Below are 15,419 nucleotides of genomic sequence, written 5' to 3'. Positions count from 1 at the left end.
AGTATAGTTGCCTTTGCACTTCATACTGTTAAAAGACATAACTCTGCCTAATTTAATTCACTTATCAAATGTAGGGATGTAACAAAGCCATACATATTCTAGTTTGCTGCAACCTAAACCATAAATAGGTTGCATCCAGTGCACTCATAAGCTGTATCACTCCATCTGCTTATGGATCTGAAATACATTTGTTGTCCATTAAACAAAATAAAACTTGAGTACCATTTATGCTAAAGAAACTGCTGATATTTAAAAGAAATATTCATTTTATTTGTTTTACTGTTCAGATACAAAGAAAATTGTGTTCTGTCAGATTCAGTTCCGGTGAACCAGAGAAACAGGATCAATTGCCGAATTCTGCCAGTCATCATCACAGCCATAAAAAACTGGTAATTTTTTATTTTTAATTTTTCTTAATTTCCCATAAACTCACTTTCATTCTGCCTTTAACCAGTATTCTGAAATGCAGATATGGGATCCACTATCCAAAACCCAGTAATCCAAATTCAATCCAAATTATGGAAGGACCCCTTATTTGGAAATCCACGTCCCAAGCATACCAGATAATAAACCCTATATCAGCACTCTTATATGCCAGGCATAACATTTTGGGCCAACCTCATATAGAATTTACTTTATTTGATCTAAAATTTTCAGTTAGCAAGTTGTATAATCTATAGTTTAGTATATTATTTGTTTTTATATTGTACAGTAAAGAAAATGTGTCACTGTAATGGTGGGCATACACATAGAAATCGCCAAACGAGTGTATCTCTCCCCGATATGCCCACCATGAGGTGGGCAATATCAGGCTGATCCGATCGTGGGCCCTAGGGCCCAACAATCGGATCATATCAAAGGTTAACGGGTGGGTGGATCGCATGTCCACATCAACGAACAGATACGGTCCGCGATCCGACAGGATTTATAGTCCTGTCCAATCGACATCTGCCCGACTTTCGGCCAGATATCGATCAGGGAAGCCCATTGGAGGGCTCCATACACGGGCCAATAAGCTGCCGACACGGTCTGTCGGCAGCTTTTATCGGCCTGTGTATGGCCGCCTTAAAGGTATATTTAAAATACTGAACAGCATCTTCCTGCTCAGATGAATAGCTTTCCAACTGTTTTATTCAGCAAATGTTATATAATGAACAAATTGCTAAATAAGCAGCATACATTATGTACTCTTTTTAGACCAATGTCCTTCTAAAGTTCATTGATTTTAATTTAATACAATTTTTTATTTTAGACCATTAAAAAGAATTTTGTTTGTTATTCTATTCCAGGACTCAAAGGAATTCCAATGCAAACCTTCCCTAAAGGAAATGAAACATTTAGACAAGCCTCAACCAAGGTAAATATTTCTTTTCGAAATCTGTATTAGCAAGTTCCATGAAATCTAACACGTATTTAGAGTAACACGTAATTTTCATTCTTCTGCAAGTACAGTAAATGGTTTGTTGCCCTTTGATGAAAACAATTTACATCAGAAGGCTTCGGAAAATGAAATAGGATTCTCGTAATGTTATATAAAAGCAGTATCTAAACTCTGTACATTGTTTTAAACAAATAACTGTTAATACAAATGTCCTGCTCGAGAGGAAAAATTAGTGCAATATGACATGAATAATTAGTACAATATGACAAGATGCTTTGCATGTTGCAGAATATACAATGTTTTCCATTATAAGGTTTTAAGGGGAAAATGAAATTAAATACAGCAGGGTCATATATGACTTCTGAGTCAGTGTGCACAATGTGCCTACCCATGGCCTAAATTTTACCCCTATATTCTGCTCTTGCACTTCTTCTCTGGGGAAATGTACAATGGCCCCAGTCTTCCCTTATGTTGTACAATATTTTACTCATAACGCATTCCTGCCTCCTATGGAACAGAGTGCTAAAATTTGCCTCTGACAGTAAATGGCACACAAGCAGACAAGTAAAAGGCAAAATATGGGAAGCCCATGGGTGTTCAAACACATGCCCCCTCTTTCACAGGTACTAAAACTAATTAATGATGTTGTATGGCTTGTGTGGCTATTGGTTTGGCCATGAGCATATAGATATAAAACCCAAGGAGTCCCATGATATTCCCTTTTGAAGCAGCAGTCGTGACTACATTTTTAAGCAACAAAGCATACATTTTTAAACCTACAGTACTTCACATAATGATATATCTGGTTTTCAGGATCAACCAATGCAGCATGCATTTTACTGCTTTTGTAGTTACTGTGTTACTGTTTCTTATATTGAAATACAGAGTACAGATTCAAGAAAAGGAGATGCTACATGATGATTTTCATGATGAAAAAAGACCACAAAAAGACCTAAGCTTAAAGTATGAATTCCATGATTTCCCCAATATGAGAGATTGTGATACAAACCAAGCTGGTTATTTAAATGGGTTGCACAAATCACCCTGGATTCCTACAGCCAAATCAAACAATGCCAGTGCAAAATCACATCTGCATGAAAGTGAGTCTTTAGAGAAACTCTTTATGGACTTTACATCCTTGAGAATCATCAGGGAAGATGAAGACAGCGCAAGCGACCTCTCTGATTCTGAAAGGATTCCCATGCCACCATCACCATTTACACCTCCAGGACCAATCTTCAGAGCAGAAGAGATCCTGGAGCCTGGATGTTTCAGCGACATAAACCCAGATTGCAATAAGTTCCAGTACCCAAACTTCCTCCCTCCACCTTTCAACTCATGGAACTTACCAAAGCTTGCAACTCTCATTAACACTGAGGAGAAAAATTCACTGAGAACAACACCATCGGGATCCCTAGAGAAATATGTGGACAGGCTTCTCCAGTTAGAATGGCTTCAAATGCAAACAGTAGAGGCTGAGAAGTCAAAAGCTGCTAAAGCAAGGCTTGGTATCCCTCACAATGGGAAAACGCAAAAGAGTAAATCACAGCAAACGTCAATATCCGGCAAACAGATAAATATTTCTAAAGGAAATCATGGTCAAGAAAACCACCCCCACAGAAAAACTTTTCATACTGAGGAACGTGCTTTAAAACATTCAAGAAAACTAAGTACAAAGGTTTCCGATGAAACTGCAGGTTGTTTTTCTGCTCAGAAGCAGACACTGGAAGGAAAATGTGTCACTAAAAGAAGGACAGCCGCCAACTACTCACAAACTATCAACATAAAGTCATCTGATTGTAACCCAAAAACTCAGAGTATTGCAAACATCAGACCCCCAAAGCAAATCTTGCTCATCCATGGCCAACAAGGAACAGAAAAACCTAAAAACTCCACTATTCACAGCAGTCAAAAAATGAATGGGACCTTAGCTAATAACCCAATGGCTATCAAACAGCCGTCTGCTGAGCCGAAATTACATTCTGCAAAAGTATCTCCCTGGAAAGTTAAATAAATGTCATGTCCAACCTTGCATAGAACTTGTGTAAGATGCCAAATATATTCTTACATATAAACTACTCAAAGTCTATTTGTCAGCAAATTAATAAAATATATATTTTTATACATCTTTTGTTGATGCTATGTTTATAAGGTCAGTGTTTGGCAGTGGTCGCCAACCAGTGGCTCATGAGCCAACATGTTGCTCACCAACCCCTTGGATATTGCTCCCAGTGGCCTCAAAGCAGGTGCTTATTTTTGGATTCCTGGTTTGGGGGCAAGTTTTAGTTGCATAAAAACCAGGTGTACTGCCAAACAGACAATCCTGTAGGCCGCTAATCCACATAGGGGCAACCAATAGTCAATCACAGCCAATAATTCACACCCCTGGAACGGTTTGCATGCTTGTTTTGCTCTCCAACTTTTTTTTATAGTTGAATGTGGCTCATGGGTAAAAAAGGTTGGGTATCCCTGTCTTAGGGGGTTCACATTATGTTTTCTTCTACTCATCAACTTGATTAAAAGGTGGGGAGCATGTTCTATCAAAAGGTTCATTCAAAAATTGTATGTATTGCACACATATGCTTTAGGTACCATGGAGTTCCACAACCTGTTATAAAACGACAGGAGCCTGGCTAGTTAGAGAGTCATGATGACCTTACAGATGACAAGAAGCTGGTTACTGCCATCCAGTTTGAAAGCTGTTATTGATTCATGTGACCTGTTGCCTGTGGAATTCGTATTTCGGAAAAGGGTGGCAGAATCCTCTACGTGTCCAATGTGTGTTGCCAGTAAGTTGCAGGCAGTTATTTTCATGAACTAGTACCTTAGCTGACAGCTTGCTCATTTGCTTTGATAACTAAACTCAGCAACCAAATAGTTTTTTAATCTTCATCTTAAGGAAATGCAGAATAGTAAGTAAGCAGTGACACACGGGCAGATTCTGGGACATTTAGTCGCCTCTTTTCTGGGCAAAAATCTCCCCGAACTGCCTTTGCGTGTCTTCCTGTCCGCTATAATGAAAAGTCGCCTGCGCTAAAGCACACTCGGCGCTTCATTTTCCGAAGTCGCCCGAAGTTTCCTCGTGAAGCAGTGTCACAGCTGCTTAGGTTACAACATAGTAAAAGCTGTGTACCTTAGTGGCTCAAGTTTAATTCAATTTAGGTTGTTTATATTTAGATAACGAAGCCTTCCTTATTTCTTTAGTAAATAATTTACTTGCACAGTAATATAAGTGCATTTGCTTCATTAGTAGAGCAACTCTTAACAGTGAGGATGAATGAGAATTAAGAGCAGGACCTGAAGATCTGTAATTGCAGTACTTGATCTAGACACATGGTGGAGCATTGCCCTTTCTGTTTATGATGAACGCCTGTTTCGCATGCTTGCAGTTCAATAGAGAGATGTGAGTAAATCTTATAACTGATTACATTTATTTTTAGAAACTGTTTAAGCAGGCACATACGCTTATTTTGTGTACAAATTAGTAAAATTCCAACTGTTAAGTGTAGAAACGTGATTGCTCACCCAAAAACTCTTGACTGTGTCCAAGTGTTGCCTCACTCTTTTCCAGGTTTTATTCGAGAGTGCGTATACTTTCTAAAGTTGTAGAATTCTGTTATCCAAGTGTCTATCTGTGTCTGTATAGTCTGGGCTTGTAGTGTCATGTTTCACATTCCCCTTTATTCTCTGTCCTCTCTGTGCACAACTCTCCATACTGTGGCCTTTTCTTTAGCAGTTTACCTCCTCTTTCAAAATGAATAATCGGCAACAGCCCACTGCATAGGATTTGTTATCCAGACACCCGTTTTCCAGAATGCTCCGAATTATGGGAAGGCCACCTCCCTTCAGCTTAATCAAATAAATCATATTTTCAAAAATAATTAATTTTTCCTCTATAATAATAACAGTACCTTCAACTTGATTGTAGATGAGATATAATGAATCCTTATTGGAGATAAAACAATTCCATTGTTTTTTTTTTTTTAATGTTTAAATAATTTTTTAGTAGAATTAAAAGGGGGAATGTAATAAAAATCACAAGCAATGTTTACAATGGCGTCTTTGCAAATGTTTAGCACTGCTTGTAAAATCATTTGCTGGCAAATATCGAATCACTAAGTCACTAAGAAAAGGGAAGAGTTAAAGGACCAGTAACATAAATTTTTTTTTAAATTCGTTAGTATAGAACAAAAAAAACCCCCACAAAGACAAATTAAACTTTTAATAGCTAAGTATTTATTAAGAAATAATACTTATTACTCTCCTCTTCAGAAAAGGCGATACATTGCGCGGTGCTCGATTTCTTCTCCTTGCCTTCCTTAAAGGAGATAGCCAGGGAGGAGAAATCGAGTGCAGCATGATGGATAGTCACCGTGTCACCGAGCGCAAGCGGAGTTTCGGCAGGTGATTTCTTAATAAAGACTTAGCGATTTAAACGTTTAATTTGTCTTTGTGTTTTTTTTTTCATTCTATAGTAATGAATTTAAAAAAAAAATTATGTTACTGGTCCTTTAACACCTGCTCTAGAGTTTTGTTAAAGGAACAGTAACACCAAAAAATTTAAGTGTTTTAAAGTAATGAAAATCTCATGTACTGTTGCCCTGCACTGGGAAAACTGATCTGTTTGCTTTAGGAACACTACTATAGTTCATATAAACAAGCTGCTGTGTAGCAATGGCGGAAATTGAAAAAAAGGCTATATGGCACAGGTTAAATAGTGGATAACAGATAACACCATTATGTTCTACAGAGCTATCTGCTATCTGCTGTGTAACCTGAGCCTTTTCTCATTTGAATGGCTGCCCCCATTGCTACACAGCAGCTTATTTATATATACAATAGTAGTGTTTCTGAAGCAAACACAGCAGTTTTACCAGTGCAGGGCAAAACTGCATTATATTTTTATTACTTTAAAACACTTTAATTTTTCAATGTTATTGTTCCTTTAAATATTTAGTTTCAAAACACTCTTTGCTATTGCAAAAGTTTATTACATACACTGCAAATGTTTTCAAAAGCCAATTGTTCGCAAACTTTCTAGATAATAGATCCCATACCTTTATTAATTATATTTACATTTTGAATTCCATATTTTCTCTATGATATTAACACACAATGCACTAGATATCACTCGCTGTCAGCGTAGTGCTGGGCATCCACACACACGCAGAGGAACTACCTGATTCAGTTTTTAGCTTACAGGCTAATGTCTGGGGCCATAAATTATGTTAAAGGGATCCTGTCATCGGAAAACGTGTTTTTTTTCAAAACTTGTGTGAGGGTTACCTTCCCATTGTTCTTTTGTTTGGCTGCTGGGGAGGGAAAGGGAGGGGGGTGATATCACTCCAACTTGCAGTACAGCAGTAAAGAGTGATTGAAGTTTATCAGAGCACAAGTCACATGACTTGGGGCAGCTGGGAAATTGACAATATGTCTAGCCCCATGTCAGATTTCAAAATTGAATATAAAAAAAAATCTGTTTGAGAAATGGATTTCAGTACAGAATTCTGCTGGAGCAGCACTATTAACTGATTCATTTTGAAAAAAAATGTTTTTCCCATGACAGTATCCCTTTAAGGATGACGAATTGCTAAGATATAAACGGAGAAATTTCCATGGGTTATTTGCATTGGGTTAGGGGTATAGTTTGTGACCAGCTTGCTTTGGATGGGCTGCCTTTGTCATCTGTTTAAACTCAAAAGGCTATAAATTGGCAAAAAGGTAAAAAGTTACATACAATTGATATGTTCATTACTACTGCAATAATGGCCAGTTGCATGATTTTAAAAGACCAATATGTATTTTGTAGACATTAAACCATAATACACTGATATACTGCACTAGTAGTTTGCTTTAGAAATGCTACTACTCTTTATGTAAACTGCTGTGTAACCATAGGGATTGTCATTCAAGCTCAAATAGCATTATAGGGCACACGCTCTGTAGCCGATAACATAAAGAATGCATATATAGTTCTTATGCAGAAAGATAAACATGAGTCACCTGTTGTTGATGGATCATTAAACAAATATAGAGAATGAAATATTTAGAATGAAAACATTTGTAGCTAAAAGAGAGTTAATTTTTAAGTGCTGGATGAACCTGTACCATTTTTGTAAGTTTCCAATATGGACAGCACAGGGTGCTTTTTGGAAAATAGAAAATCACAGGAGTTATTCACACCCAAGAATATTTCACAAAAAATATTTAACTTTTTAATGTAATTGTTGCCTAACACTTGGTTAAATCACTTGATCCTGCACATGAATGAACCCTGATGTGTACTTCAGCCTTTGTATCCCTGCTGCAGGTATCTGAATAGAGTTAAACTACACTACTGTTATATTTGTTATAACCAAGAGTCTACAAGTATGTGCTATGTCTGCTTCTCCAAGACTCAAAGTAAGAAAAGGGGTAATAAAGTTGCAATGCGAGGTGCTGTTTCCATAGTGCAAAGGTGCTGGAATTCAAAACAAAGAAAAAATATTTGACATCTGAGATGTAGGAAAGGCTTGGCTTTGCCATGTCGCTTCGCAGTATGCCTTCAAGCCTTCGAGTCTTTGTAAACTCTTCCATTTATTCCATAATTCCAAATATCATGCATCCAAGAATGAGCTTATGGACCAAAATGTGGGGAAATATCCCAACTGGCAATGGCTGGAGAGGAGTTTTTGTTATAAAACATAATCAATGAGATTACTTTTACGGGGTTATTTATCAAAATCCGAATTGATCTCATTATTTTCTGAAATATACTCCGACCAAATCTGCACCGGTTATTTACCCTCTTTTCTAATTACATATTCCCGAATAACTCTAGTGTAGGAAAAAACTTGAAAAAAGCGTGGAAATTGTAGAATCGTACAATTTTTTTATGGCAGGTCAGCATACGCGAACATAAGAATTCCAGTGTAGCTTGTGACATGTTTATACAACAATATAAACAACAATATAATTAGACTTTATTCACACACCTATACAATTGATTTGTGGTATCAGTTTTTGAAATTAATTCAAGGTAAAGGGAATATTGTTTTGCATCTTGTTGTGCTATGTTGTGAAACATTCTTTCCCTGAATTCCTACCGTTTTGCAAACTGCTTCTGTTGTCTTTGCACTCTCTTTACTAAAAATGTAAATTGCCGACGGGATGGCACTCGGAACGCTCCGTTTTACGAAGTCGCCCGAAGTTGCCTCACGAGGATACTTTGGGCGATTTTGGAAAGCCGAAGTGATACGAGTGCCACCACGTTGGTGATTTACATTCTAGCCGGCGGGAAGGCAGTTTGGGGAGATTAGTTGCCCAAAGAAGAAGTGATTTGTCGCTGGGCAACTAATTTCCCGAAATAACAGCACGTGTCTCTGTCCTAAGAGGGCTCAGGAAGCAAACTGGTCAAGATGCATAGTGCAGAAAATTGGTGCAACTATTCTTGCCCCTAGATTATGCACCCTAGCCACAACCCTTTGCACTCATCAAAGCAAGCACAAAGAGTTGCTGAAATTCTGTATATGTAACATTGCTTTGTTGGTAGCATGGGCGTCCACAGAGGGGGGCAAGAGGGGGCAGTGCCCCCCCCTGGGACTGTGCACATAAGTTTCCACATGTTCGTGCATTGGCCCCAGCTTACTGTGGTTTCTGTCGCGATCCCTCGAAGGAAAGCCCTATCTATTGCAGTATGCAGCCTTGTACTTGTGAGTTCTGGGGGTATTTATACAATTACTTGCCCCTGTGCCATCTGTTTGTGTGTTCTGCTGGTATTTATGTATGTACTTGCCCCTGTACCATCTGTTTGTGAGTTCTGGGGGTATTTATGTATGTACTTGCCCCTGTGCCATCTGTTTGTGAGTTCTGGGGGTATTTATACATGTACTTGCCCCTGTGCCATCTGTCTGTGAGTTCTGGGGGTATTTATACATGTACTTGCCCCTGTACCATCTGTTTGTGAGTTCTGGGGGTATTTATACATGTACTTGCCCCTGTGCCATCTGTCTGTGAGTTCTGGGGGTATTTATACATGTACTTGCCCCTGTACCATCTGTTTGTGAGTTCTGGGGGTATTTATACATGTACTTGCCCCTGTGCCATCTGTTTGTGAGTTCTGGGGGTATTTATGCATGTACTTGCCCCTGTGCCATCTATTTTTGAGTTCTGGGGGTATTTATGCATGTACTTGCCACTGTACCATCTGTTCTGGGGGTATTTATACATGTACTTGCCACTGTACCATCTGTTTGTGAGTTCTGGGGGTATTTATACATGAACTTGCCACTTTGCCATCTTTGTGTGAACTAGGGTTGCCACTTGTCAGACAACTGGTATTTTGAAGGGTTTCCCGGGTCAAAACTTCCTGGATGGTTTTTCAAATTAGGGAAACTGTGCAGGATTCCCTTGATTGACCCGGCGATCGGCTGATCGCCGTGGCATAGCTCCACCCCCTGATGGCAGTGACACACCCACCTATCTCACAGGCCCACCCACAGATGCCTCCTTGCCCCACCCTGGAAAATTTTCTGCGGACACCCATGGTTGGTAGGTATTCAGTGAGCACTTGATATTGGGTGGGGTAAATCCTCATACTTGAAATGGAATGAGCTGCTTTTGTGATGTTATCGCTCATTTATGAACATTTTGGGAGTCAACTAATTCATTACATTTGCAGACATTCACTAGGTGTCACTCAGAAATGCAAGTTAGGGAGTGGCGGCAAGCCCAAGGAGCAGCAAAGCCCTGTAGTTACTACCCGTCTACGGCTTGCTTTAAGCACAGGTCTGATTTCTGCCAGCAATGAATCCCTGTAATACCATCAGGCTGGACTTGGCTGTTATCCCAGGTTTGCCTGTGTCAAAAGCCACAACTTAAGGTGGGCATACAGTAGCCGATAAAAGCTGCGACAGACCAAGTTGCCAGCGTATTGGCCTGTGTATGGTGCCCTCCAACGAGAGGGCAGGGGTTAAAATCCCATCAGATCGCGGACCCCATCTGTTTGTGGATGCGGTCCTGCGATCCGACCGCCCGTATATCTTTCACTATGATCTGATCGTTGGGCCCTATGACCCTCAAGGTGGGCATATCGGGGAGAGATCCGCTTGTTTGGCGACATCACCAAACGAGCAGATGTCTCTGTGTATGGTCACCTTAACTTGCATCAAGCATATCCGGCACAAATCCCACAATGAATGCCTCACACTGGGAATAATGGCAGGGCCACACAGATCCTGTGAATATTGTATCTATTGCAACTTGTGAGCGATTTGCCAGAATGGATTCTTAATAAGCAAACTTCTAAGAAAAATGCTGCATTTTGAGTAAAAAACAGGGTTGTTTACTTCTGAAAATGGCACTTTTCCTCAATGAATGAAATGATTCTTTCAAGAGCTTGCTTCTGCTGTGTGATTGAGACTCAGAGAGGAAGCAATTCATACAGTGTTGACAGATATTGGAATAACAAAGAAAGATAAAAGGCTGCTGGTTTATAATCACAAACGTGGTGGGTACGCACAGATCCTTCTTTTTATTGTGTTTTGTCTTGGCTTTGTGACCAGGAAGTTACATTTTTGCATATCAAAGAGTATTCTTATCTCACCACCAGTGTGTATAGTATACCCCCAATGCCCCAAAGCTCAGTGATCAGCCAAAAATGAAAAACATATCCGTCTTAGAATGGAGATCGATTGTAACTTCCAATAGCCATTATACCATTTCAGCGCCTTGGCAAATATTTCTGACAAGTAGCCAAAGAGTTTTTATACACATTTTTCCAACGTTGCTTTGGAGAACAAATGTAATTTCATTGTGGGTTGAATGTCTTGAGGAATCCTTTCCATTTACTTGAGTGATCAAGTTCTGTAGCGGGTCGCTTACCCGGAAAAAAACGGGTAACCTGTGGGTTTCAGGTAAAACTTTCGGGTGCGGGTATAGACACCGGTCGGCAGATTCGGTCTTCTTAATAGACAGTTTTACGCCTTTAAGTATGTTTTAAAAATGTTTTTCTGTTCACACCTACTTCTAATGACATCACTTCCGGTTTACAATGACAGCACTTACTGTTTCTTGATGGTCATCGGAACGGGTTGTGGATAAGGCACTTACGGGTAGCGGGTCCAAGTGGGTACGGGTGCGGGTCCGGTTTTCAAAAATTGGTTCCGCGTAGGACTCAACAGAGCCATTAAATGAGTCCTATAGATAAGGTACTGTAGTTAGTAAGAAACAGGCATGGGTGTTTGAGAATGCAGCATGGATAAGGCTATTTCTGAATTCTTATTGGACTAGTTTGTAAGTAGAGGCCAATAGGGGCTATGTAGAATTCAGTGGTAGGCTGGCACAAAACTGGACATCACTCCAAAATAGATGCAAATAAAAAGTTTTATTACGCAAAAAGGAACATGTCAGAGGGTGGCCTTACGTGTTTCGTGCCTTCTGGGCACTTAGTCATAGCCTATGACTAAGTGCCCAGAAGGCATGAAACGCGTAAGGCCAACTTACAGTCTGACTCCAAATATGGTCATTTGTTTAAACAACCCCCCGTGTTCTCATACAGAAGGGGTAAGTCAATACAAGAACTTATAAAACCTAAGGCCACCAATACTCAGAAATCTTCTGCCATTTTATCTAAACATAATATGGGCACATTTCCCTGCAGAAATTGTGGGCACTGTAATGGCATAATCGCAGGCAGCATTGTGTTACATCCCCAATGTGGTACAAAGCATGACATCAAAGGATACTTTACATGTGATAGTAAAAAGGTTATATATTGCATTAAATGCCCATGTGGGTTGATATACGTGGTACAAACCAGTCAATCTGTGAAGGTGCGTTTAAACAAACACAAATCTACTATCCGTAATTATCGTCCTGCAGCCCCTGATACACAAACATTACTTTAATCATGGACATCAAATATCACAATTGAGATGGCAAATACTTGAGAAGGTTGTACGTAAGCAAAGTTGTGATATCAAAAAATTATTACTACAGCGTGAATGATATTGGATCTGGTTGTTACAGTCCAGGTACCTGAAAGCATACCTCCCAACATTTTGGAAGTAAAAAGAGGGACAACATTTTTTTTCCCACACGTAGCCCAGCAATTTTTTGACCACACCCCTTTCTGTGGCCACACCCCCTAATTACCATGTTTGTTTTACAAAATTTGGCAGGTTATGAAAGTTTGAAAATATTTCTCCTTATCTAAACTGTGTTTTTTTGTCTCAAAATTGTTACAAAGTATCTTATTTGCACCTGTTAGCTGTTCTGTGCTCTTTGCTAAAAGCCAATTAAGTGAGAAACTTTGTTTCTTTTTCTGGCTGTTCAGTGCATAGAAAAGAGGGACTTTCCAGTACAAATGAGGGACTGTGAGTTGAGCTGTCAAAAGCGGGACTGTCCCTCCGAAAAAGGGACAGTTGAGAGGTATGCCTGAAAGGGTTAAATGGGGATTTTAATATGTCATGCATTTAATATGTCATGCTATAAATAAGTTGTCTGCAGGGGTAGACAGATTTGTTTCCATGTTCTCCCCCTACTGGTAGGGTAAGATACTACTGTTACATAGTTGTTTGATATGTAGCACTTTCTGTATGCTCTGCTCTGTTGAAACAATTGGTTTGCAAACTTGTATCGCAATTGGCTATACATTCTATTTCCTCTACATTTTGGATCCAAATCGTATCAAAAGTTTACCTCATCACTGCTTGAACATTGCCTTCCTGGACTGTTCCGGACTGTGAAAAACATAATTAATGACTCCTCCTGATTGAACTTATACCTTAATGATTGCGAGTTTTTTCAAACTTATTTTTGTTAAAAAATTTTGGTAACCAAAGTATTCAACTAAAGGTTTTCCGCTATGTATGAAATGTTTTTAAAGTTTTTTCCATTACATACTGATTGCATCACTTTGGGTAGAGTGTGGCTAATTATGCTAATTTTTGATGACACTTGGCTTACCCTGAGTGGGGAGTGTTAAATTGTTTTTATCCCCAAAATGTTGCTGATTTTTGCTAATGCTTGCATCTGCCTCGGAGTGCCAGTGAATTCTTCTTGGAGTATTGGTAAGTGTACCTTATTACCCACCAGTTTTGCAATATTGGACTTTTTCCGATTCCTCAACCCCATATCACCCTTGTAAAATTTACCACCAATCGGGGCTAGTTTTGTATTCTAAGTAGAAACCAAATTGCCTATAAAATTCATAGATATATGACAGTAGGTACAGAACTGATCCTGAATGTAAGAAATCGATTTCACCCTACTGAATAAAGGATCGCAAGTGTTGAGTTCTTGGTGAAAGCTATGTCAGACAAGCAGCATGAACCTTTCCTTAAAGGGATCCTGTCATTGGAAAACATGTTTTTTTCAAAATGAATCAGTTAATAGTGCTGCTCCAGCAGAATTCTGCACTGAAATCCATTTCTCAAAAGAGCAAACAGATTTTTTTTATATTAAATTTTGAAATCTGACATGGGGCTAGACATTTTGTCAATTTCCCAGCTGCCCCTGGTCATGTGACTTGTGCCTGCACTTTAGGAGAGAAATGCTTTCTGGCAGGCTGCTGTTTTTCCTTCTCAATGTAACTGAATGTGTCTCAGTGGGACATGGGTTTTTACTATTGAGTGTTGTTTCTTAGATCTACCAGGCAGCTATTATCTTGTGTTATGGAGCTGTTATCTGGTTACCTTCCCATTGTTCTTTTGTTTGGCTGCTGGGGGGGGGAGGGAGGGGGGTGATATCACTCCAACTTGCAGTACAGCAGTAAAGAGTGATTGAAGTTTATCAGAGCACAAGTCACATGACTTGGGGCAACTGGGAAATTGACAAAATGTCTTGCCCCATGTCAGATTTCAAAACTGAATATAAAAAAAATCTGTTTGCTCTTTTGAGAAATGAATTTCAGTGCAGAAATTTTGCTGGAGCAGCACTATTAACTGATTCATTTTGAAAAATTTATTTTTCCCATGACAGTATGCCTTCAAAGTAGGGGTAGGAAGTAACTGGGATGCAGCACCGCCCGTAGAACTATGTTTATTGTTTGAGTGGAACTGTTACAATTTAAGTGTACATTATACAAGTGTTGCCTGAGATTCCAGCAGAGCAGTGCAAATTATTACTTCTGGGAATAGGAATTATGTGCATACCTTCCAACGTTATAGATCAGTCATGCACTGTATGATTCTTCCAAGCCCCTAGCTCCAACCTACTGTGTAAGGATTCAAATGTGTTTAATCCATCCAAAACAAATGGAGTAAATTACAGTGATTCCCCTTTATTTTCAGAAGTGTCTATTTTGTGTTTGTACTGAAAAACCCTAGAGGGAAGGTTTCTTGCTGTCCCTGTGCTAAACTGAAATATTCATACAACTCCTGCAGATGGGTCAAGTGTCAATTAATTACTACATGTTCAACGCCTTAGGTTACTCCATTGTTTTCTGTTAGTAAGTTGTAATGAAATGCATGTAGTGATGTGTACAGTCAGGGAAGGGTTGGTAATGTGATGGGCTCCAGTAAGGACAAAATAATTCTATATATACTTGTAACAGCCCCCACTGACTGCTAGTGCAGTACAGCATGGGTGCACTTAAACCATTAACATTTAGGTGGTGCCATCCCCCATGTAACCAGACAATGTTACACATGCACAGACATCTCAAATCAGCAGAGTTGTAAATGTAAATTAGTCCCTAACCTTTTGGACTAGTGCTCTGAACCTGTTCTGAGCCCCCCGCTATAAAGCAACAAGTACCTTGAATACTGGGGGCCCAGAACAATTGTCCTTCTGCCCTCTCCTAAAACCACACATCTAATTCTAGCTTTGTGGTACTTCTTCCCTCTTAAGGGCAGAGACACGTGGTCAGATTCGGGCAGATTAATTGGCGAGCGACAAATCTCCTGTTCTTCGGGGTGGCTAATCTCCCCAAACTGCCTTCCCGCTGGCTAGAATATAAATTGCCGGCGGGATGGCACTCGGAGCGCTCCGTTTTCCGCAGTCGTCTGAAGTTTCCTCGTGAGGCAACTTCGGGCGACTTGGGAAAAGGAAGCGCTCT

The 15,419-nt window shown here is 39.6% G+C and overlaps 1 protein-coding gene across 3 annotated transcripts in view; it reads left to right on the top strand.

Moving 5' to 3' along the window:
• LOC108702630 (protein FAM217B) overlaps positions 1-3,484 on the top strand; it is a 70,501-nt gene extending 67,017 nt beyond the window's left edge. For all 3 annotated transcript variants that reach the window (XM_018238231.2, XM_041578164.1, XM_018238230.2), the window contains 3 exons: positions 288-389; positions 1,290-1,357; positions 2,267-3,484. In XM_018238231.2, the coding sequence (XP_018093720.1) occupies positions 1,329-1,357; positions 2,267-3,395 (1,158 nt within the window). In that variant the 5' untranslated portion in view covers positions 288-389; positions 1,290-1,328 and the 3' untranslated portion in view covers positions 3,396-3,484. The remainder of the gene's footprint in view (positions 1-287; positions 390-1,289; positions 1,358-2,266) is intronic.
• Positions 3,485-15,419: the final 11,935 nt, after the last annotated feature.

The sequence above is a fragment of the Xenopus laevis genome, chromosome 9_10S (assembly GCF_017654675.1).
Source record: "Xenopus laevis strain J_2021 chromosome 9_10S, Xenopus_laevis_v10.1, whole genome shotgun sequence".
NCBI lineage: Eukaryota > Metazoa > Chordata > Amphibia > Anura > Pipidae > Xenopus > Xenopus laevis.
This window is presented reverse-complemented; position numbering and strand designations above follow the sequence as displayed.